The 23876-nt window shown below is 36.5% G+C and overlaps 4 protein-coding genes across 6 annotated transcripts; 1 reads left to right on the forward strand and 3 right to left on the reverse strand.

Annotated features, from left to right (window-relative positions):
* On the forward strand, nucleotides 1-14495 carry LOC149541505 (protein NRT1/ PTR FAMILY 5.10-like). 3 transcript variants are annotated; one of them, XM_089796746.1, is made up of 5 exons: nucleotides 1-470; nucleotides 572-789; nucleotides 2517-2825; nucleotides 2958-3085; nucleotides 13312-14495. In XM_089796746.1, the coding sequence occupies exons 1-5, from the start codon at nucleotides 338-340 to the stop codon at nucleotides 14156-14158; spliced, it is 1635 nt and encodes a 544-aa protein (XP_089652872.1). In that variant the 5' UTR covers nucleotides 1-337; the 3' UTR covers nucleotides 14159-14495. The 3 variants fall into 3 exon arrangements, with proteins under 3 accessions (XP_089652872.1, XP_089652871.1, XP_089652873.1); XM_089796745.1 differs by having other exon boundaries at nucleotides 4-470; nucleotides 2517-3085; XM_089796747.1 differs by lacking the exons at nucleotides 1-470; nucleotides 572-789 and adding an exon at nucleotides 2247-2408 and having other exon boundaries at nucleotides 2517-3085.
* LOC149541506 (uncharacterized) lies at nucleotides 3847-6928 on the reverse strand. Its single transcript, XM_089796744.1, has 6 exons — nucleotides 6312-6928; nucleotides 5957-6189; nucleotides 5696-5848; nucleotides 5210-5610; nucleotides 4700-5105; nucleotides 3847-4568 (listed from the first exon to the last, which is right to left on the reverse strand). Exons 1-6 carry the CDS (start codon nucleotides 6926-6928, stop codon nucleotides 3982-3984), a joined length of 2397 nt encoding a protein of 798 aa, XP_089652870.1. The 3' UTR covers nucleotides 3847-3981.
* Nucleotides 14496-19456: 4961 nt separating the features above from the next.
* On the reverse strand, nucleotides 19457-20495 carry LOC149541507 (uncharacterized). The gene is made up of 2 exons (XM_089796749.1): nucleotides 20363-20495; nucleotides 19457-20228 (listed from the first exon to the last, which is right to left on the reverse strand). Exon 2 carries the CDS (start codon nucleotides 20212-20214, stop codon nucleotides 19648-19650), a length of 567 nt encoding a protein of 188 aa, XP_089652875.1. The 5' UTR covers nucleotides 20215-20228; nucleotides 20363-20495; the 3' UTR covers nucleotides 19457-19647.
* LOC149541508 (uncharacterized) lies at nucleotides 20461-23308 on the reverse strand. Its single transcript, XM_089796748.1, has 5 exons — nucleotides 22095-23308; nucleotides 21723-21955; nucleotides 21455-21607; nucleotides 20906-21306; nucleotides 20461-20768 (listed from the first exon to the last, which is right to left on the reverse strand). The coding sequence occupies exons 1-5, from the start codon at nucleotides 22766-22768 to the stop codon at nucleotides 20496-20498; spliced, it is 1734 nt and encodes a 577-aa protein (XP_089652874.1). The 5' UTR covers nucleotides 22769-23308; the 3' UTR covers nucleotides 20461-20495.
* Between the last annotated feature and the right edge of the window lie 568 nt (nucleotides 23309-23876).

Consider the following 23876-nt stretch of genomic DNA (forward strand, 5'->3'; position numbering starts at 1 on the left):
GATTCATTATGACGAATCACCTTTCACGGCAAAACGTTTAGTTCGATTGCATCGTTGTTAAAAAGGACCACTTTCCAGTAGAATATTACTTTCCACTGTCTTCGCTCTAAAGCAGTGGAGAAATATTTATGAACAGAACTTAAATTTAGTACTTGTTTTTGCAAGAATCTTTTGAGATTTGACAACTCCATGTTTTCTTTTCTTCTTACAAGATATGGCTCTGTGAGCTTTTTCATTTATGTTTATCAGCTTTGGATTTGTGTGGAGAAATGAAAACCAATTATAAAAATTAAAAACGAAAGAGATTTTTTGGGGGGGGAGAACGAAGAGATCTTCAATGGAGGATGTGGAGTTGTGTGAGGGGGTACAAGAGATTATGATGTGGGCAAAAGATGGTTCAGTTGATTGCAAAGGAAGGCCTGCTTCAATTACAAAAACAGGAGGATGGAAAGCCTCCCCCTTCATTATCTGTAACTTCAATTCCATCATGTGTATTATTCAATTTGTATGCTTTCATTATTATTATTATGAAATATGTTTCTGATATTTGGTTTGTTTGTACCATGGCCAGTGTTGGAGGTTTCAGAGAGGATGGCTTACTTTGTAGTCATCTCCAGTCTGATAACATATCTGACAAATGAGCTGCACCAAGGACTCACTTCTGCTGCTAAAAGTGTCAACAATTGGGCTGGTGTTTCAACTGTTTTGCCTCTAGTTGGAGGATTTCTAGCAGATTCATACATTGGGACATACCGGATGGTGGTTGCATCCTCCTTTGTTTATTTCTTGGTAAGCTTTTAAATACAATTAATCTCATTAGTGATTTGTCTGAAGTGATCTTTTTTTTCCTAAGGTAATCTTGAAAGTAAATATTTAATTGATGATATCAAAACTCTACATTACTTAGTTAAACACCTGGTTGCTTCTAGATTTAATCTACCATCAAGATGTACGAGTATCAGGCGATACAGAAATAAGAGATATACTGTCAAGCTTTTGTAATGAACCTAACGATGGATCGAAACTTGATGGAAAAAAAAGCGACGGTCAATTCCAAAAGCAACCAAGTGTCTAACAACTTAGTTTTTACAGTTGGAGGTCACAAGTTTGTTTTCTAATCTTGAATATGAATAAAGTTTTAAAATGTTATTCATGGTTTGCTCGTTTTTTTCAGATTTTTTAAGTTTTAAAAATAATTGAAAACTTTTTCTTTAAAAAAAACTTTTAGGGTGAGCATGTGGGGGTGTGAACTTTTAACTGGTAGAATCACAATTCTTTTGTTCAGATTAATACTACCTTTAATTGGTAGAATCACAATTCTTTAGTTCAGATGAATACTTTTACTAGTTTTAATTAGTTTATGATTCTTTTTCTTTTAGCAAGTAGAATCGCATTTCTTTGCTCCATGTCAATGCTTATCTAATTAATAGAATCAGAGCACTTCTTCTATATTGATAATGTTGCAAACAAAAGTTGGATTGAGACTTTAATGGATAGTATCTCATTCTTTGTTTGAATGATTAAAGATTGAAATATAATAATTAATAGAATCATTTTCTATGAGAATAATCAGAATTATATTTAAATAAAAACAGTCAAACATTCAATAATAATTATAAATTTCATCTATAGTCAAAAGTAATAAATACTGTTCAGCATTTTATAATATATTTTAATTTTCCTAAAACTATTAAAACATTTACTGATTAGACATAACCTATTTTTAAATGATGTAATCTCCCTTTTCATATTGGTCAACTTTTTATTAACCTAAAAGATAATGGTATATAATTTATATAAAAAAACATCTTGTATGAAAAAATCTCATTGTCTATAAACAAGCAAAAGTTGGATTGATACTATAAAAGTTTAATGGATAGATGAACATTAAAATATAATACTTAATAGAATTGTTTTCTTTTAGAATAACCAGATTTAAAATAGAAACAGTCAAACATTCAATAACAATTATACATTTCATCTATAGTCAAAAGTAATAAATGCTATTCTAATTTTAATTATTATTTTTTTTTTTTCAAATTATTTACTGATTAGACATAATCCATTTTTAAATGATGGAATCTCCATTTTCATAGTGGGTGACCATTGGGAATCATATTACTGATTTAACCTCACTTCTTATTAGGTTCTTCCAATAAAATTTTGATCATTAAAGCCTTATATTATTGATCTAATATTTTAATTAGATTTTTCTTATATAATTTCAATCACTTGGATCATATATTATTGATCTAATCTTACTTATTAGATTCAATCATTCAAAACATCCTGTTTATTTTGGAAGTTCTTGGCAATGAGTTTTAGATCAAATCAGGACCATTCAGACTAGTTATCTGGCTTAATAAGAGCTTAACTCGATGACAAATTCTTTAATTCTTTCCTTCCATGCATGTATCTTACTTAAGTGTGTATTCATATAAATTCGATATATAACTGATTAAATAAATGAATCAATCTGACTGAAAATCTGAATGAATGTTTTTGTGGGTGTTCAGGGATTCAGCTTATTGACAGTGACAGTATCTGTATCTTCTCTGAGACCACCTCCATGCCCCTCAAAGAGCTCCTTATATTGTGGCAATGCTTCCTCACTTGAAGTCGGACTACTCTTCTTTTCTCTCTACATCATTTCCGTGGGCGCAGGGGGGCTCAAGCCTTCGCTAGGCTCTTTTGGGCCTGACCAGTTTGATATAAACAATCCAAAGGAAAAGCTGCAGAAGTATTCCTTCTTCAATTGGATTTTTTTTGCATTGAGTATTGGAATTTTGCTGGGTACTACTGTTGTGGTTTATGTGGAAGAAAATGTGAGTTGGGGAGCAGGAATTGGGTCTGCAACTACCGCTTTTGGTTTAGCAGTTGTGGTGTTTTTGTGTTGTAGAAAACTATACAGATACAAGGTCAATCCTAATGCTGATAATGGTAGCCCAATTACTCAGATTGTTCAGGTGTTTGTTGCGGCAGGACGGAACAGAAACTTGGAATTGCCAGGTCCAGCCTCGCTCCATCAAGGGGATTCCAAAATGGATGGCAGTAAAACCCAACTGCAGCACACTCGAAGTTTCAGGTATTTTTTATCAAAAGCAAGTTGAAATTTGCTTTCTGCTTTTCAGTTAAATGGCGAATAGAAGTACTGTTGAAGTCCACTTCACCAATCAAATGAAGTACTGTTGTTAACATTGGGTTTCTTTGTGTCTTTTTGTTTGTCTTAAAGTAAGATTGTTCTGTCATTTGCTGTGACTTGTAATACAACTATTATATTTCTGTGTTTCAAGGTACTATTAAATATATATGTGATACAAAGAGGCATGGCTCTTATTAATCTATTAACTCACATTAGTTATTATTTTAACATATATCACAAATAATATTTCTCAATGTATTATCATGATATATATATATATATATATATATATATATATATATATATATATATATATAGCATACTATATATGTGTGTATATCATAGTAACGTGAATCGGAATCGTATCGGAATCGGCACGGCCGAATCGAATCGTGAATCGAGGGTGAATTGCCGGTGAATCGGCGATGAATCGGCAAATTTGAAAAAACCCTTTAAATGTAAAGATTTTAACAATTTAAGACTTATTTCATGCACCCTTTATTGAATATAACTTAAAAACACTATAAAATCATCAAATAGAATCTAACATACATAAACATGAAACATAAAATCCATCACATACGTAACTATGTTATCATTATGTACTAAAATGTAAATTGTATGCTAGCTGAAGTAAATAAAAATCAAATGATCATAATGATTCAAATCATAGAATCAGTAAGATGAAATCATGAAGATCTATAAGACATCAAATCATAAATGTATGTATAAATCTAAGATGAAGATCCATGAAAGTTTGAAACATATGTCTATCAGTGATTCAGTATCACTATCAATATCTATATAGTATAAACAAAATATAAAAACAAGGCTCCAGCTCAAGCCTCATCATCCTCATCATCATCCTCTAGCTCTACTGCAGCCTCAACCTCAGCCTCTGAGTATCCAGTTTGCCTATGAGAAAGGCGTGTAAGGTAGGTCCTAGAGGACCACCGAGCCATGTCCCCTGCATGGGCAATGGGCTCATGAATAACGTCGCTAGGGCCTGCGTCTGTGCGTGCGCGTGTGCGTCTACCAATGCCTGAACGTGCTCTAGCTGCCTCCTCTGCCCTAGCCACAGCCTCAGCCTCTACATCCACCTGGTCAACCCACGCGCGGTCTTCCTCAGTGAAGACTGGGTCCACGGTCTCTGTGATCCACTCTGATTCTGGATCAATCTCCTCTAGAATGATCGGAGAGGAGTCAGCGCCCAAAATCTGTCTAATCCTAAGACGAAGGTTGTAATGAACAATGACAAGATCATTCAACCTCTGCACTATCAACCTGTTTCTCCTCTTCGAGTGGATGTGCTCGAACATGGACCAACTGCGCTCACATCCAGAAGCGCTGCTCGGCTGACTCAGAATGCGGATGGCAATTTTTTGAAGGTTTGGGGTTGTGGCCCCAAACATTTGCCACCATCTATCTGAAATAAGGAAAAAATAAAAACAATTAGTCTCATTTACAAATTACAACTCTAAAATTAATGCATTATATAATCAACTTTAAGTTTAGAATCTAGATTCATGAACATTGAATATATTATTTAATTTTTACCTGGCTGTAGTGTTGTCTGAGCATTTATGGCCATCCTGCCAGAGAAAAGTGGCCCCTCCTTATTGTTGAACTGGTCTAGCTCAACAATCGCAGCAGCGCTATTTTCATCGCTACTCAATCTCTGAATCACTGTGTATAAGCCAGTGAGAACCTCCGCATCCGCCTTGAACTCAAGACGGAAACGAAATGCCGGATTCAGATAGTAAGCTGCTGCGTGGATGGGTCGATGGAGCTGATTCTGCCATCTCCTATCGATGATGTCCCAAATAGGGCCATACCTCTCCTGCACTCCTGCATATTGGGCTCTGATGGCCTCCTTGGCCCTATCCATGCCCTCATAAATATAGCCCATAGAGGGCTTCTCCCCATCAGCAGTTCGTAGCAAAGCTACAAGGGGCTCAGTGACCTACATATAAAGTAAAACAAAAAATTTGAGTCAAAACTTAAATATAAAATAATATTACTTAAAGTAAAAGCAAAATACTAAATGTTAAATTGCAATAAATTTACCTTAAGGATTTCTCTAGCGGGTTTCCAAAAATCATCCTCATCAAATATGCAATCCGCCACATCTAACCCTACAGTGGTCGTAGCATAAGAAGAGCAAATCCACTCCTGCCCAACAAACATGCTCCTCAATCCATCCCTTGATGTCAACAAGGACTGCAAGGTGATGAAATTCGAGGCAAACCTCGTGATACCTGGGCGAGCTAACTCCTTGCCTTTTGTGTACTTCCTCATTGTGCTAAGGACAAATGCATGATTATAAATGAATTTGCATATATTTTTTGCCCTTTCCACACACGACTTGACAAACTCAAGTTTGTCAATTTCCTCCAACATGAGGTCAATGCAGTGTGCCGCACAAGGGGACCAAAATATGGTGGGGTGCCTCTCCATCAAAAGTTTACCTACAACAATTTTAAGTCAATTAGAAACTCAAATTTCAAAATTCAAATAAATTTATTTTCAAAACTTGCAAAGTTAAAAGTTTACCTAATGCAACATAATTTGCTGCATTATCCGTCACCACCTGGATCACATTTTGTTCTCCCACCTCTGCTATAACTTCCTCAATAGCCTCACATAAATATGTGGCATTTTTCACATGTGCGGAAGCATCAATGGATTTTATGAACATGGTATATCCTACAAGTAACAAAACAATGAATTATAATATTAAATGGATCATTAACGAATTAGCATTCAACAAATCAAAATTTACAATGTATGTAGGAAAGTAGAATGATCAATCACCTCCAAAGGATACAAGAAAATTGAGGAGTGTTCTATTCCTCCTATCGGTCCAACCATCAGTCATGATGGTGCAAACCTTTGCAATCCATTCCTTTCGGTTCTCCTCGAGGTCAACCCTCATGTCCTCTACCATCTCATCCAGGAGGTATCCGCTCAACTCAGCCTCAGTTGGGGCTTTAAACCCCGGACCACAAATAGCAACCGCATCTATCATATTCTGCCAATAAGGAGCCCTGTCACAAATAAAAGTTTAGATGTCAAAGACTCAAATTATAAAACAAGTAGATATAATTAAAGTTTTACTTTTACTTTTAATTTTAGCTTTAAAGAAAACAAAGAAAAAAGAATCAATTACCTGGCTGCAATAAATGGAATGTTGCAAAAGTACCAAAATTTGCATATCTCCTTTCTGGCAGCATCGTGAATCTCCTTGTTCAAACCCATGCCCTCAAGCGTGGGTTGGGAACCAGGAGTAGTGCGGGGCACAAAGTAACTATCCATTCTGTTTTTCCACACTCTAGGCTGCAATAGGTTGGTGTGGGACTCCGTCTCAGTATGTGACCGACTAGCACTAGCACTAGCACGAGCAGAAGAACTAGGATAAAAAGGAGGCCTAGAAGAACCCTCTCCAACACAACCTACGGATGCGGAAGCTGATGCAGATGCAGATGTGGATGCGGCTATGGATGCGAGAACATGGGAGCCAATACCCCTTAACCCTTCAACTTGCATTTTCCTATTTGCTTTTTCTTTTTCAATTTTTTCTAATGCCATTAAGCAAGTGCATTTTGCCTCAGGAGTTTGGTGAGTGCAAACTGTAACATCATGTCCAGGTATAGCAGCAATGTGGAATTTCAATCTATAAATACCCCCGGAAGTTATTTTTTCTTTACAAAACATGCATTTTGTTTGATATTTGGTTCTTCCAGGAAACTCTTCATTATATTTCCAACATTCATCTTTTTTACCCATTGGAATTTGCGAAAAATGAGAGCAAAGGCTGCTGCAATAAATTTTTTTATGTAAAATATCAAAGTTTGAAGCTAATAAAAATTAGAAAACAACAAACCCTAGCTTGCAACTTAGTAAAAATAAAGAGCATTCAAGATTTACACTAAAATTCTTGAAAACTATAGAAATTTAACAAAAAACGCATAATACACTAAAAATTTAACAAAAAATGCATAATACACTAACATGCAAGAAAAAAAATAAGCACTTACCTCTTGCAAATGAGTTGAGGAGTGTTGATATTGGCTCATTAATGCTCCCAAAGCAATTGATGGGCTCCCCAAATGGCCTGCTGATCTCTTTGGTGCTCCTCCTTCTTGCCGGTTGGAAACCTATGGCTTTTTTTTTCTCTTCTTCTCTCTCACTTTTCCTCTCTTCTACTCATGCTTCACAAATAGAAGGCCCTTTAGGGTTATAACAAAGAGAATAGGTCAAAAACAAAGTGAAAAAAACAAGTGATTTTTTTTAAAATTTCAACTTCCCTTTTTACATGCCGCGGGCGATTCACAGCCGATTTTTTAAGGCGATTTTGGCGATTTTTACATGAATCGCCTGAATCGGCGATTCAGGCGATTCATGGCCCAGAAATCGGTGATACCGATTCACGATTCAAAAAAAATCGCCCAGGATGAATCGGGTCACGGAATTGCCGATTCAGGTGATTTTTGGGCGATTCTTGTTACTATGGTGTATATATATATGCACACTTAATAATTAATCATCAATAGTAATAATGTTCCACGATAATAATAGTGAAGAATACATATCAAATGTTTAAGGTAATTCCATGGATATGTATATATATATATATATATGCAAGTTAAATTATTGCATATATAATATTTGTCATAAATTATTTATCTATCTCATATATATAATTTAATTTATCCAACTGAATTATATCATTAACTGAATTTTATTATTAGCAGTTTGGACCATCCACTTTTGCTAGTTTGGCCAGTGGTTTGGTTATCCTTTATGGTCAGTCATTTGTTGTAAGTTTTCAAGGGCTTGTTCTGGTCTGCAGTTTTTAGTTACCGTTTGCAGCTAGCCTTGGGGTTATTTTGATGAAAGACAAAACCAAATATATCCTTAAACGAGGTAATCTGGATCCCAGCAAACAAACACATGGTGGAAAATGAACAATAGGAATGAGATTCAGATCTAGAGAGACAATATTTCCTATATTCAAATCAAGAAGTTTACATCCAACATGCCCAACTGTACGGCCTTCTGGGTTATGGCCATTACAAAGAAGAATACATCTTTCAAAGAAGAACAAATCTCCAGACTCAAATGCAAACCTCTATCTCCAAGCTACTCCATGCTAAGACTTCCTAAACTGAATGACTTCTCCACACTTCGCTACATCTCCTCATTGAATAATAATACCTAAGACTCTACCCAAGAGCCCTTTAAATACTTGCACGGCCACAAGTTGGCTTGTTACAAATTACCAATTATATAAACCCTTACATTAAATGCATAACCAAGCCACAAGTTGGCTCTCAACAAATATTAAATACCTATCACAGAATTAAATGCAAAGGTCGGCTCCAACTAGAAATTGGACATAGACAACTTAGTCAACAGGAACAAGACATGATTGACCATCAAAAGAATTACGAGACTACTCAGCACATGAAAGAACTCGGTCGTCAAGGAAACTCGATTCACATAGAACTCAGTCGGAACCATAGCTCAGTTGAAACTAGAACTCGGCACCAACAACTTGGTCAGAACTAGCAACTTGGCAATCACATGAACTCGGCGAACACTAGAATAATGCGACTTGGTTGATACTTGAACTCGGTCAAGTCTTACACTTGGCCAACAGACAAAACTGACCAACTCGGCATATGAAAGATTGCTCGATCAATATTGAATAGAGTGACTTTTACTGACACTCGACAACCACTAACTGAAAAGAGTAGGAAAGTTAAGGAACCAAGGATGCCCCTACATTAAACTACCAAGGTAAATAGAAAAGACTTCAAATGCTTCTGCATCAAACTCCCCAAGTAAATACAAAAGTGTGTCCCACACTTTAATTCCAAAAGAAAATTCTGCACTCAGCTTCATCTTCACCAAAGGTTTCCACTCAATCAAGGATAAAAGATCAAATCTGAAAATCAACCATCTGTGCTTCATCCATCCAAAAATCAGAATCTCATCCAACCAATTAACATATTCACTCAACTGAAAATCACAATGCTCTATCTGAAACTTATCATTACCATCATCTACAACAATGTCCTCATACATGAAAACCAGATCATCAACAATAACAACATATGAACTCAGATCCATAATTGTAGCAGCATATAAATCCATAAAAACTATAGTATGTATATTTATTTCTCCAGCAACATGTAAATCAGCAACATCATCAAAATCCACATAAGTAGCAACATCTATATCCTTCAGCATCTCAGCAGCATCATATAAGTTCAGATCCATATCAGCAACAACAGAATCATGTAAATCCACATCAATAACATCTCTGAAACCCTCAACCACATTACTGACAAATAAATTCATCTTCTTATCACGAGCAACATTCATATCAATAACATCCATAACAGGATGAACATGTAACTCCAGATCAACATATAAATCCTCAATCACATTGACATTATCTTGAATAATAGCAACATAAGTGAAATTCTCTTCCTCAGCAATCTCATTGCGCACAACAAGATGCCCTACAATTTCCATGTCAAATCTATCCATATGCTTATGAAAACCAAAAGATACCTCATCAATTTCAGCAAAATCATCATGCACTTCCATGCTCTGTCTTCTTCTCTTCATAGTCTCTTTAATGGGCCACACAACCTTCTTTATAATCCTCAGATGCCAACTCAAATCAAACTCTTCCAAATCATCAATCCTTTCATGTAATTCATACCAAAAAGAATCATGCTCATTGCTCTCAACATCATCAAGATATCTTCCTTCGTTTTGTTCTAATTCGATAGCATCAACTCTGGTTGCAATTTTCCTCAACATGTCGAATAACTTTGGATCAGCATCTCTCCTTCCACGAACCATCTTTACACATACAAACAATGATCGAACAAGTTCTCTGCAAGTGTAGGCCAAATCCGCAGATCTGCCACCCTATACCAAATTCACTAACTAGCTAGGACTTTTGAAATCAAACTCTTCTCTGACAATATTCACCCAATCCAAGGTCCTGGTACAAACTGCCTCACACTTCGGCGATTTGTTTGCACACTCAGGAACATTGAGCTCTGATACCACCTAATGAAAGACAAAACCAAATATACCCCTAAATGAGGTAATCCGGATCCCAGCAAACAAACACATAGTGGAAAATGAACAAGAGGAACGAGATTCAAATTCAAAGAGACAATATTTCATATATTCAAATCAAGAAGTTTACATCCAACATGCTTGACTGTACGGCCTTCAAGGTTATGGCCATTACAAAGAGGAATACATCTTTCAAAGAAGAAGATATCTCTAGACTCAAATGCGAACTTCTATCTCTAAGCTACTCCATGCTAAGATTCCCTAAACTGAATGACTTCTCCATGCTTCACTAGATCTCCTCATCGAATAATAATACCTAAGACTCTACCCAAGACCCCTTTAAATACTTGCATGGCTACAATTTGGCCTATTACAAATTACCAACTAAATAAACCCTTACATTAAATGCATAACCAAGCCACAAGTTGGCTCTCAACAAATATTAAATACCTATTACAGAATTAAATGCAAAGGTCGGCTCCAACTAGAAAGCGAACACAGACAACTCAGTCAACAAAGGACCAAGACATGATTGACCATCAAAAGGATCACTAGACTATTCGGCACATGAAAGAACTCGATCATCAAGGAAACTCGATTAACATAGAACTCAGTCGGAACCATAACTCGTCAAAACTGGAACTCTGCACCAACAACAACTCGGTCAGAACTAGCAACTCGACAATCACATGAACTTGGCGAACACTGGAATAATGTGACTTGGTGATACTTGAACTCAGTCAAGGCTTCCACTCAGCCAACGGACAAAACCGACAAACTCGGCATATGAAAGATCGCTCAATCGATACTGAATAGAGTGACTTTTACTAACACTCAGCAACCATTGACTGAAAAGAGTAGGAAAGTTAAGGAACCAAGGATGCCCCTACATCATATTGAGTTGGTCATTAGTAAAAAAATGGCACATATTGTTTGCTTCTTCCTCTTTCATGATTCCTATGGAGTGGAAATGTCTCCCATAGAGGTGGAGATTTGTCTCGTGGAAAAAGGTGGTCCATAACTTTATGTGGACTTTGCATTTTTGTGGTTGGTTGGATGTGGATTGGATGTGGGGTGTTCTTTCCTTTTGGCTCGTATTTATTTATTTATTTATTATTATTTTTTTTTATTTTTTTTTTAAATTATTTTTTTGTTTTTACTATACCGGTGGGCTTCTTTTATATTGAGGTGGAAAGAAGCCTTGAAAGGGGAAGTGGATTTTCAGATGGGGAAGTGCTATCTTTTGCTACAGGATGATTTGGGACAACATTTTGGTTTCCAATATGCCCCACTCAGTGAGTTGCAGGCAGGATGTTGTAAGTAGATTCCTTTGGCCTCTATGTTGTAAGTGGCTGGTTGTGGCCTGGGGTTCTCCAGATAACCCTTTCGTGGACGACTAGTTACTTTTCTGTTTGTGTGCCTTTTGTGGCCTTGTTATGTAACTGCTAGCATCTCTGTCGATGCTTTGTTGATTTCTTGACAGCCTCTTAGCTGTGTGTAGGGGTCAGCGCCCTTGTCAGGTTGTTACTATTATCAAAAACAAATATTGTTATGCAAATATCAACACTATGTAAAATACAAAAAAACTAAGGGTTCACCCCATACTGCAATGGTGAAGTTGGAAGCCTGTGTTGATACAGGTTATGTGTTTGATTCTTGCCCCCGCCATTTGAAAAAGCTTGTGGTTTCTACGTAATCCCAGGCTGAGCTGAATGTGCTCCTGCCGTGTTTGTTAATGACAGTTCCTGTCGCCTCTGCCTAGCAACTACACAATGAATGAAATGGAATTGGTCCACCCACTGTTCGCACGTGCTCAGTCACTGTTTGTACGGTTCCTCGGTGGCTCTTGAACATCATCTTCTGCCACCCATTGGCCCCTGTTGTCCCTCTGTTGACTAGGTCTTTGATGTCCCGTTGCCACCTTGGTTTCTGTGCTCCTGGTTCCGTTCAGCAGTCCTTCTCGTGCCTCATCGAATCTGCGGCTCATTGTCCACACATTAGTTTGGAGTGATAAGGTGAAGCATTAGAGTGATAAGGAGATGGAGTGATAAGGTGAAATTGTTGGTGAGGTTGGGCTGCTGTTGACAATGATTGGTTGTTTGGCAAGGCATTCATCTTGAGCTGGATATTCTAAGAGATATTCTGTGTGATCGATTCGAAGATATATGCTGTTAATGCCAGTGAATAATAATCAAATCTGTATGGATTACCCATGGGATGGGGTCTCCAGATGTGACCCCACTGGTTTAAAGCTCCAGCCAAAAGCGACTACCGATCCAACAAAATACAGAAAAACTAATCTCAACCCAAAAATTTAATTTAATTATTAATCATTATTTATATAAGTCCAAAGTAACAAAGTTTTACCACAAGATATAATTCTTCTCACTAATAAAGCAGACTATTTTGCAAACAAGAAAACTATTATTCTACTGACATAATTGATTATGCATGTAATTCTACAGTGAGGACTGCTTTAGGAGGTCACCGATTCCATGTAAGAAAAACAAAACACAGAACACAAACTCTTTATAAAAAAATTCCCAGCAGTATGAAAAGCTAAGAGAACGCAGAAACCATAGGAAAATTTTGTTGTCAACAACTAAAACATGACTTTCTCACTAGCATATAATAAAATCTTTCTCACTAGCAAGGAAAGCCTTATTCTTCAACATTCAAACAAATTCAGTTCTGCTTTGCTTTTTCTTACATGGAAATTGTTCAGCTCTTATGGACAGTTGCCTCTCAACCTATTTCTTTTTAAAAAAATTTAAAAGTGCAGATGTTTTATTCATTTTCTCTATTGATATGTTTTGATAGTTAAGTTGACCTGTTGTTATTCTTGTCATCAAGGTTCAATCTCTACTGAATCAGTCTTGTTGATAGTTGACATCTCCCATTTGTGATCTTATCAGTTCATTGCTCCAGATCAAAAAAATTTACACTTGGATATTTTAGGGATTGTATCTGTAACTTTTTTTCTCTTCTGGACATAGAATATGTAAGTACAGTAGAATTGGTGATTTTACCTATCCCTCTCACTGGCTTTTCATTCTACTTTTCAGGTGGTTAGACAAGGCTGCAATCTATACTAATCCTGAAGAAACAGGGATAGAACCCAGCCCTTGGAATCTGTGCACAGTGAGTCAAGTACAAGAAGCCAAGCAGATCCTAAGGATTCTACCCATCTGGTTTACGTGCTTGACAATTGCACTTACTCTAACACTACAATCAACATTCTTCATAAAACAGAGTAGCACCATGGATAGGAAAATGGGCTCCAATTTCAAGCTTCCCCAAGCTTCTGTTTTCTCCTTTTCAATGATTACAGCCATATTATTTTTACCACTTTATGACAGAGTTATAGTTCCAATTGCTAGAAGAATTACAGGCAATGACAGGGGTATAACTATTCTACAAAGAATTGGTGTTGGCTTGGCATTTTCTATTATGGGTATGGTGGTGGCAGCACTAGTAGAAATGAAGAGGTTGCAAACAGCAAAAAGAAATGGGTTACTAGAAAAGCCACATGAGACAATCCCCATGACTGTTTTTTGGCTTGCTCCACAGTACATACTGTTTGGAATTACAGATGGACTGATTCTAGCTGGAGTGCAAGAATTCTTTTACAGTCAAGTGCCAGACACAATGGCAAGTCTAGGGATTGCCATATTTCTCAGTGTACTTGGAGTTGGAAGCTTCCTCTGCAGTATCCTCATTACTGTTGTTGAGAAAATTAGTTCTCAAGTTAACAGTCATGGTCATGGTTGGTTTCTCAACAATCTAAACAAATGTCATCTGGACTATTTTTTCTGGCTGCTCGCTTGTCTCGGTACAATCAACTTCTGCACCTATGTGTACTTTGCCCAGAAGTATACATATAAGAAGACTATTAGAAATCAAAAGCAGTAAACATGTCTTATCTTGGAATTTCATCACTCTTCCCAGCTTTCTTCTTTTGATAATGTAGCTACTCTCTTGGCAAAATTGTCTTCTCTCTTGGTTTCGTTGGAGGAATAGTCTTCTTTGTTTGATCTTGTCACCTGTACATACAAAGAATGTTATGTTTACTATGATCTTGTCCATTATAATAATAATGTAAAATCTCTAACACGTTTCCTTGGCAGAATTCAAGAAACACAAACTTATTCTATTTGAATTCAATTCAAATGGAAGTTTGAATATTCATAAATTCCCTGGAGACTTACCAATATCACTTTGAATGTTAATGACATGTTATTTGTAATAATCATAGTATGACCAGGGACTTAAAAGTTAAAAATTCTCATCTTTCATCCTGGTTTGAAATGAAGTTTATATTAGGAATGGATATCAAATAGAATGTACCTGAAGAAAATTTGGTTGGATCAAAGGAATATGTAAGAGGCTATCTTGGAACATTTTAGTATGATTGATAGCAAAACAATGTGTGTTTCTATTTCTATGGGAGAAAAAATATTAGTTGACAAATTCCCTTCAACATCTATACACACAGAGTACAACAATGTTGTGCCCTATACTAGAGTAGTTGGAAGCCTACTTATCATGATCTGCACAATCTTGCATCTCAGTTATAAAAGTTCGATTCTGGTCCCAAACAATATAGTACAAATGAACCTCGACTAGAAAAAGCTATCAATGATGACATGGAATTTTCTAATAATTTAAATAGAATTTGGAAGTTAGCACCCTCCCATACCCTTGTCCTCGCCCCACTTCTTCCTCCCACCCTCCCTCGCTTGCATAAGAGAGCTGTAAGAGAGTTATAAGAGCATTTTTAATGTTATTAATAGAGCCAAAATGTAGTGTCCAAGTTGAGTATCATATGTAAAGCTTAGGACAAGTAAAAGAAATATGTTGCTTTTTTATTGTTCAATCATCTTCAGATTTGTGTATCACATTTAGATGCTTTTATCTCATGATTTCTTATACCTTTCATTAAGTACTTGATGTAAGATTTTATTGTAGATATTTTCATATAGTAAGAATATCTCAAGAACTGTCTATGTTACAATAACATTTTGTGAAGGCTTGAGCCTAAATTTATATTGTATCTCTCTTTTTGTTGCTAAAAATTTAACTGGATTGAGATTTAGAGCCTAGGTTTTCCCTAAGGTGCATATTTAGCTTGTGTTATTAGGAATTTTGTGTTTAAAACTAGATATATTATACTTACAGATATCTCCTCTTAGATTAATTGGTGGGAGTTTTATATATCTTTTTGTAGTGTTGTGAATTGTTGACCTTAACAATTTTACTAAGTTGCCGGTTCGCAGTTTGGTTCCGGGTTCGGGTTCGAGAACCGGTTCGCTGGTTCGACAAAATTTTGAAAAGGGGTTTGGGTTCGTTTGGGTTCGTTAGTACAAAAACATGTAAAAAAAAATTTATTTTATATATATATATATATATATATACATCTTTACGAAGCATGAGTTAGAATTAGAATGTAGCATAGTAGCATAAACACATTTGAACAACAAAAAACTTTAAAACAGCATAAACAATATAGTAGCAAACCACAGCGATCATTGGAACCCCTAGCGACTAGATCTCTTCCCTTTCATTTAAAAAATTCATAACTGTATCTGATTAGTTTATGCAGATCAACAGTAAGTTTTAATAAAAATTTCTTCTTTTCATAAATTTATTTACCAAACTCTTATTATGATTAACATAATCGATTGAACGTGGTTAAAAACTAATTAGATCTAGCTTGCAGAAGGTAAATCCCCTTGACCAGTTGAATATTCTTCAATCTCTTTGGGCACAATCTCCCAAGCACTGATCAACAACAGTAAACTGGAAAAAGACCATTCATGGAGGCCTTTGGATAACACAATCTGACGTCCCAGATTCAATATTCTTTAATACAATTTTTAATATACCTAGAGGAGAAATAATCAGCCAAACAGTGATAGACAATGTGGTAAGTAGCTGCCCCACCTGACCATATTCATGTGACCGTGACTTTCTTCTGCAGGGCAACATTTCCCAATAAAACGTTGTTTATTGTTTAGTGTTTGAAAAATTCATATTGCTACTCAAATAGGCCCTGAAATTCCTCGAAATTGGTCATGGTGGTCGCCACATGTTGAGCATCTTCTCTTGTGGGTGTCTCAAATTTAGTAGCATTTTGATTCAAATAGAAAGTGTTTTACAGCTAGGGATTACTCAACACTAAAAAATTGTGGCATTGTAATGCCTACCAACCCAAACCCAAGATGTATCAACATAAATTAAATTAAAACATGCTGTAATGTGGAAAATTTATATGTGGTTCTCCTGGGTTCGAACCCTGGTCCGAAATTTTATATGTGGTTCTCTTGGGTTCGAACCAGATCGAACCAAGCCTCCAAAAACGAACCCAGGTCGAACCGGACCAGAACCACGAACCGGTTCGAACCGGTACGTGGTCCGGAGGGGGGGGGGGGGGGGAGGTACCCGTGCAACTTAGCAATTTTATAATAGGTTTGCTCCCACTTCCGTGGATGTGTTTGATTTTCTTAGTTTCAGTACCATGTACATAAACTTGGTTCATTCCACTAGTCACAACCCTTTATGTGACTAGCTTTAGGACTGTTTTCTGTAAGCTTGTTTTTTAAGTTCCTAGAGAAAAGGAAGAAAATGTTGAGTGATATCCCATCTTCTATGGAAGCTCTAAACCATAATTGATGGAATCATAGTGCAAGAGAGCACCACAAAAGACATTGTGCTATGACTAGTGAACTTTCTACAAGAAGTGAACCTTTTCCTATGCAATTGGTGTTAGAAAGTGAAGTCCACCAATATAACTAGTGCACCGAGACTTCTCGGCTTAGTTACCGGGTTCAGACCCTGCTGCCTGGGTTCAGGTTCACTGTGGGTCTGGACAAGGTCCTTAATTTGGATTGTGGGTCCTCTCGGCTTTGTGTTGGCACGAACACGAGCGAACCCACAATCCAAATTAAGGACCCTACCTAGACCTGCAGCGACCTCAGGCAAATCCAGACCCATGGTAAACTTGGGAGGACTTGTGGCGAATCCAAGAGGACCCACAAGTGAACCTGGGAGGACCCATGATGAACCCAAGAGGACCCACGGGTTTCTCTTATTTTTTTGTATATATAATGCATATATATATATACTCAAGAACCCACCCTCGAACCCAAATGGGAAAAAAAAAATGGCCCGAACCCATGAACCCGAATCCATCCCTAAATACGAATCGGCAATTTAGCTTCTCGGAGGTCACCCATCCCAGTACTACTCCAGCTTGAGTGTACTTCACCTAGATGCAATGAGTGCTTATGTTCCATTTATTCTCATGAGAGATGAATTTCTGTGAACCACTACTTATGAAAGATGGGTCAATGAGTTTGACTCAAAAACTACACAGTTAAATCTTGATAGCAATATCACAATTTGACTTGCTGTGGAAAATATGAAAATATCTCCACTTGTCAAATTGATGGATGAAAAGGAGACACCATTGCATACATGTTTCAAGATTAGAAAGCTTCTATGTCATGAGATTTGATCTAAAAGAGGGTTTGATCTAACACTGTTCAATTATAAGCTTTTAGAAGGAATACTTCAAATTTTATATCATCAAACTATTACAATATTTCATTATTCATAAACGAGGAATTACAAATGGAGATGTAGTCTCCTTATAAAGAGAATAACTAAGAATAAAATAGAAACTTTCTAAAGGCTAATAGAAAGTTTCTATGTTTTCTAAAAACTTATAAACTAAATATGCCTAAATGACCAATTAATATAGCCTTAAATACTTTATTACCCTCCCTTAATGGTCATCTTACTAATTACTCTACAAAAGATACAATGTCTTTTGGTCACAAATACAAAGAAGGTTGTCCCCTTCTAATTAGAACATTTTGTTACTACTAAGACCCTCCCTAGATCTGCAAAGTGTCAATCCCCAAGAATTTATCCAACTTAATGTTGGGTAACAAAGCTATCCCTCTAAGATCAACTACTGAAACTTGAAATCCCGACTTTGTGAAACAATAGACAAATCCCCATACTCTCAAAAACAATTTTTGAGGATAAAATTGAAAAAACCAAACATGATTTTTTAGGAGAAAAACATGATTTTTAGGATTAAAACCAATCAAAACGTGATTTTTTTGGATTAAAATCAATCAAAACCCCAAAATAGAGAGCTTTGATTTTGAGGAAAAACGGTAAAACACTTCCACAATTTTTGAGGCAAAAAATTGCACAACCCACAACAATTTTTTATGGACTAAATTATAAAACCAACCCAGAAATTTTTGAGGAAACAAATATGAAAACCCACCCAAATTTTTTTTAGGGAAAAGAACTATTAAAGACCCGAGCATTAACTTTTTAGGTGAAAAATTAGAAAACCTGTCACAAAAACCTTCACGCAGCAAAACACTAGTCTTCACCTCATAAAATACCGGAGAAAACAGCGAAACTTCATCACAGAAGTAAAACAAAAGAAAACTTCACATGGAAAACAGCACATGCCAGTAACATGCAAGCATATGCAACCCATAAAATTTACAGACTTCTGCTCAAACTATAAAATTACGCAACCAAGACCCTTGACCAGGCTCGTTGTTTCCAACAAAAAGTCTTGGAATCTGCCAATGAATTTGCATAGTCATTTTTCCATTAAAATTATTTTTACAAAAAAACTGGAACAAATTCCACTAAAAAAAGAAGGGCTACAAATCTTTCTTTGAAAAAATTAGCCAAATCTTATAGAAGCCCATTAATATGCTCTAATACCATATTATAATATTTCTTTTTTGATAAAGGAGTAATTATAAATGGAGATATAGGCTCCTTATATAGAGAATAATTGAGAACAAAATGGAAACTTTCTAAAAGGCTAACAGAAAAGTTTCTATATTACCTAAAAACTAAATATGCCTAAATCAAAGAAACGTGAATCGGAATCGGATCGGAATCGGCAAGGTCGAATCGAATCGTGAATCGGCAATGAATCGGCAATGAATCGGCGATGAATCGGCAAATTTGAAAAAACCCGTTAAATTTAAAGATTTTAACAATTTAAAACTTATTTCATGCACCCTTTATTGAATATAACTTAAGCACACTATAACATCATCAAATAGAAGTTAAAACTTAACATACATAAACATGAAACATAAAATCCATCACATACGTAACTATGTTATCTAAGATTCTAAAATGTAAATTGTAGGCTAGCTGAAGTAAATAGAAATCAAATGATCATAATGATTTAAATCATAGAATGTATGTAAGATGATCCATAAGACATCAAATCATAAATTTATGTAAGAATCTAAGATGAAGATCCATGAAAGTTTGAAACTTTGAAACATATGTCTATCAATGATTCAGTATCAATATCTGTAAACAAAATATAAAAACAAGGCTCCAGCTCAAGCCTCAGGCTCATAGTCATCATCATCCTCAACATCATCCTCAAGCTCGGCTACAGCCTCAGCCTCAGCCTCTGAGTATCCAGTCTGCCTAGTAGCAAGGCGTCTAATGTAGGTCCTAGAGGACTGTCGAGCCATATCTCCTGCATATAAGATGGGCTCACGAATGTCGCTAGGGCCTGTGTCTGTGCGTGCACGTGTGCGTCTACCAATGCCTGAAGAACGTGCTCTAGCTGCCTCAGCCTCTATATCCACCTGGTCAATCCACGCACGGTCTTCCTCAGTGAAGACTGGATCTACAACCTCTGTGAGCCACTCTGATTCTGGATCAATCTCCTCCAGAATGATCGGAGAGGAGTCAGTGCCCAAAATCTGTCTGATCCTAAGACGGAGGTTGTAATGAACGAAGACAAGATCATTCAACCTCTGCACTGTCAACCTGTTTCTCCTCTTCGAGTGGATGTGCTCGAACATGGACCAACTGCGCTCACATCCAGAAGCGCTGCTTGGCTGACTCAGAATACGAATGGCAATTTTTTGAAGTTTTGGGGTTGTGGCCCCAAACATTTGCCACCATCTATCTGAAATAAGGGAAAATAAAAATAATTAGTCTCATTTACAAATTACAAATTACAAGTTAACTCTAAAATTACATAATCAACTTTAAGTTTAGAATCTAGATTCATGAACATTGAATATATTATTTAATTTTTACCTGGCTGTATTGTTTCCCGAGCATCTATGGCTACCCTGCTAGAGAAAAGTGGCCCTTCTTTATTATTGAACTTATCAAGCTCAATAATTGCAGCACTGCTATCCTCATCAGTACTCAACCTCTGGATCACTGTCTATAATCCGGTGAGAACCTCCTCATCCGCCTTGAAGTCAGGACGGAAACGAAATGCCGAATTCAAAAAGTAAGCTGCTGCATGGATGGGTCTGTGGAGCTGATTCTGCCATCTCCTATCAATGATGTCCCAAATAGGGGCATACTTCTCCTGCACTCCTGCATACTGAGCTTTAATGGCCTCCTTGGCCCTATCCATGCCCTCATATATGTAGCCCATAGAGGGCTTCTCCCCATCAGCAGTTCGTAGGAGAGATACAAGAGGCTCAGTGGCCTACATATAAAGTAAAACAAAAATTTGAGTCAAAACTTAAACATAGAATAATTCAATAATATAAGGTAAAACTAAATCATTAAACAATTAGCATAGTAAACTGTAAAATATTAAATGTTAAATTGCAATAAAATTACCTTAAGTATTTCTCTAGCAGGTTTCCAAAAACCATCATCATCAAATATGCAATCCACCACATCTATCCCTGCAGTGGTCGTAGCATAGGAAGATGAAATCCACTCCCGCCCAACAAACATGCTCCTCAAATCATCCCTTGATGTCAACAAGGACTGCAAGGTGATGAAATTCGAGGCAAACCTCGTGATCCCTGGACGAGCTAACTCTTTGTCTCCTGTGTACTTCCTCATTGTGCTAAGGACAAATGAATGATTATAAATAAACTTACATATGTTTTTTGCCCTTTCCACACATGACTTGACCCACTCAAGTTTGCCAATTTCCTCCAACATGAGGTCAAGGCAGTGTGCTGCACAAGGGGACCAAAATATGGTGGGGTGCCTCTCCATCAAAAGTTTGCCTACAACAATTTTAAGATAATTAGAAATTCAAATTTCAAACATGTTAGAACTTAGAACTTAGGAAACTTAGAAATTCTAAGTTAGAATTAGAAAAAGTTCAAAATTCAAATAAATTTATTTTCAAAACTTAAAAAGTTAAAAGTTTACCTGCAGCAACATAACTTGCTGCATTATCCGTCACCACTTGCACCACATGTTGTTCCCCCACCTCTGCTATAACTTCCTCAATAACCTCACATAAGTATGTGGCGTTTTTTACATGAGCAGAAGCATCAATGGATTTGAGGAACATGGTATATCCTACAAGTAACAAAACAACGAATTATAATTACTATTAGCAATCAACAAATCAAAATTTGAAATAGTCAATCACGATTCAAAATTATGTATGTAGGAAAGTAGAATGATCAATCACCTCCACAGGATACAAGAAAATTGAGGAGTGTTCTTCCCCTCCTATCTGTCCAACCATCAGTCATGATGGTGCAACCCTTTTCGATCCACTCCTTTCGGTTGTCCTCAAGCTCATGCCTCATATCCTCAACCATTTCCTCCAGGAGGTATCCACTCAACTCAGCCTCAGTTGGGGCTTTAAACCCCGGACCACAAATGGCAACTGCATCTATCATGTTCTGCCAATAAGGAGTCCTGTCACAAATAGATAATGATATTGATTAGAAATTTAGATGTCAAAAACTAAAATCATAAAACAAGTAGATATAATTAAAGTTTTACTTTTACTTTTAACTTTAACTTTGAAGATAACAAAGAAAAAAGAATCAATTACCTGGCTGCAATAAATGGAATGTTGCAAAAGTACCAGAATTTGCAAATCTCTTTTCTGGCAGCATCATGAATCTCCTTGTTCAAACCCATGCCCTCAAGCGTGGGTTGGGAGCCAGGAGTAGTGCGGGGCACAAAGTAACTATCCATTCTGCTTTTCCGCACTCTAGGCCGCAATAGGTTGGTGTTGGACTCTGTCTCAGTATGAGACCGACTACCACTAACACTCACATGAGCACTAGCACTAGGATGAAAAGGAGGCCTAGAAGAACCCTCCCCAACACAACCTACGGATGCGGAAGCTGATGCAGATGCACTTGCAGATGTAGATGCGGTTGCGGATGTGGGAGCACGGGAGCCAATACCTCTTAACCCTTCAAGTTGCATTTTCTTAGTCAACTTGTCTTGTTCAATTTTTTCTAATGCCACTAAACAAGAGCGTTTTGCCTCAGCGGTTTGTTGAGTACAAACTGTGACATCATGGCCAGGTATGCCAGCAATGTGGTATTTCAATCTATAGATACCTCCCGAATTTATTTTTTCTTTGCAAAATATACATTTTGTTTGATATTTGGTTCTCCCAGGAAACTCTTCATTATATTTCCAGCATTCATCTTTTTTACCCATTGTGGAAATTGGAAAATGAAAGCAAAGGGCTGCTGCAATAAAAAAATTCATGTAAAAAATCAAAGTTTGCAACTAATAAACAAAAACTACAAAACAACAAACCCTAGTTTACAATTTAGTAAAAGTTAAAACTAAAAATAAAAAACATTCAAGATTTGCAAATGAACACTAAAAAAATTTAACAAAAAATGCATACTACACTAACATGCAAAAAAAAAACCAACACTTACCTCTTGCAAATGAGTTGAGGAGTGTTGATATTGACTCCTTAATGCTCCCAATGCAATTTATGGCCTCCCCAAATGGACTTCTGATCTCTTTGGTGCTCTTCCTTCTTGCCGGTTGGAAACCTATGGATTCTCTTTTCTCTTCTTCTCTCTCACTCTTCCTCTCTTCTACTCATACTAAGCAAATAGAAGGCTCTTTAGGGTTATAACAAAGAGGAAAGTCAACTTAGAAAGCAAATAAAACATGTGTTTTTTTTAAAAAATTGAACTTTCTATCCTTGCTGCCGCGGCCGATTTCTGGCGATACCCGATGGCGATTCTGGCGATTTTTTCCATGAATCGCCGATTTTGGCGATTCAGGCGATTCATGCGAAAAAATCGCCACCAGCGATTTCCGATTCCAAAAAAATCTGGAGCCATGAATCTTATCGCGATTTCGGCGATTTCGGCGATTTTTGGAACTATGGCCTAAATGACCATTAATATAATATTAAATAATTTATTACAAAATTTCAAAAAAATATGTGATTTTAGAGAAAAATCAAGATAGACGAGAAGTGGGGCACAATATTGTGGGAACACCCCTATCCATTGCTCCCATTGTTAAGTGATTGAGTTGATTGGATCTTACTTGGGACAGTTTCGTTTACTTTGAATCAATTAACAACAATATAAAGATAACCCAATAAATAGAAAACACCATTTCTTTTCAGATTCTTCCATGAAGATAATAGTAAATTTCATTCTTTGTGGGAAGTAGCTCAATATATAGGAAGTTAATTCTTATTCAGTGAGAGACTAAAATTGACCTTTGACTTGATTTTTTTATTAGAGGGTTTCTTTTTTATTATAATAGATGAATAAATAATAATGTCTAAATTAAAACTTCAAATTTTCAATTTTCAAAAATAATAATTGGCATTGAAGATGAA

Source organism: Cupressus sempervirens, chromosome 8, assembly GCF_028749045.1.
Source record: "Cupressus sempervirens isolate cs-2001-9-10 chromosome 8, ASM2874904v1, whole genome shotgun sequence".
NCBI lineage: Eukaryota > Viridiplantae > Streptophyta > Pinopsida > Cupressales > Cupressaceae > Cupressus > Cupressus sempervirens.

Bases quoted from the DNA above. Each gene is read 5' to 3' on its own strand.
- LOC149541506 (XM_089796744.1), bottom strand. From the start codon at position 6,928: ATGGGTAAAAAAGATGAATGTTGGAAATATAATGAAGAGTTTCCTGGA. The intron at 6,190-6,311 runs GTAATTGATTCT...TATTTGTGACAG, and splicing joins ATTCCATTTATTGCAGCCAG to GGCTCCTTATTGGCAGAATA. The intron at 5,106-5,209 runs GTAAATTTATTG...CTTTATATGTAG, and splicing joins CCGCTAGAGAAATCCTTAAG to GTCACTGAGCCCCTTGTAGC.
- LOC149541507 (XM_089796749.1), bottom strand. From the start codon at position 20,214: ATGTTTGGGGCCACAACCCCAAAACTTCAAAAAATTGCCATTCGTATT.
- LOC149541505 (XM_089796745.1), top strand. From the start codon at position 338: ATGGAGGATGTGGAGTTGTGTGAGGGGGTACAAGAGATTATGATGTGG. The intron at 471-571 runs GTAACTTCAATT...TACCATGGCCAG, and splicing joins AGCCTCCCCCTTCATTATCT to TGTTGGAGGTTTCAGAGAGG. The intron at 790-2,516 runs GTAAGCTTTTAA...GTGGGTGTTCAG, and splicing joins CCTCCTTTGTTTATTTCTTG to GGATTCAGCTTATTGACAGT.
- LOC149541508 (XM_089796748.1), bottom strand. From the start codon at position 22,768: ATGAATTTTTTTATTGCAGCAGCCCTTTGCTTTCATTTTCCAATTTCC. The intron at 21,956-22,094 runs GTAATTGATTCT...TATTTGTGACAG, and splicing joins ATTCCATTTATTGCAGCCAG to GACTCCTTATTGGCAGAACA. The intron at 20,769-20,905 runs GTAATTTTATTG...CTTTATATGTAG, and splicing joins CTGCTAGAGAAATACTTAAG to GCCACTGAGCCTCTTGTATC.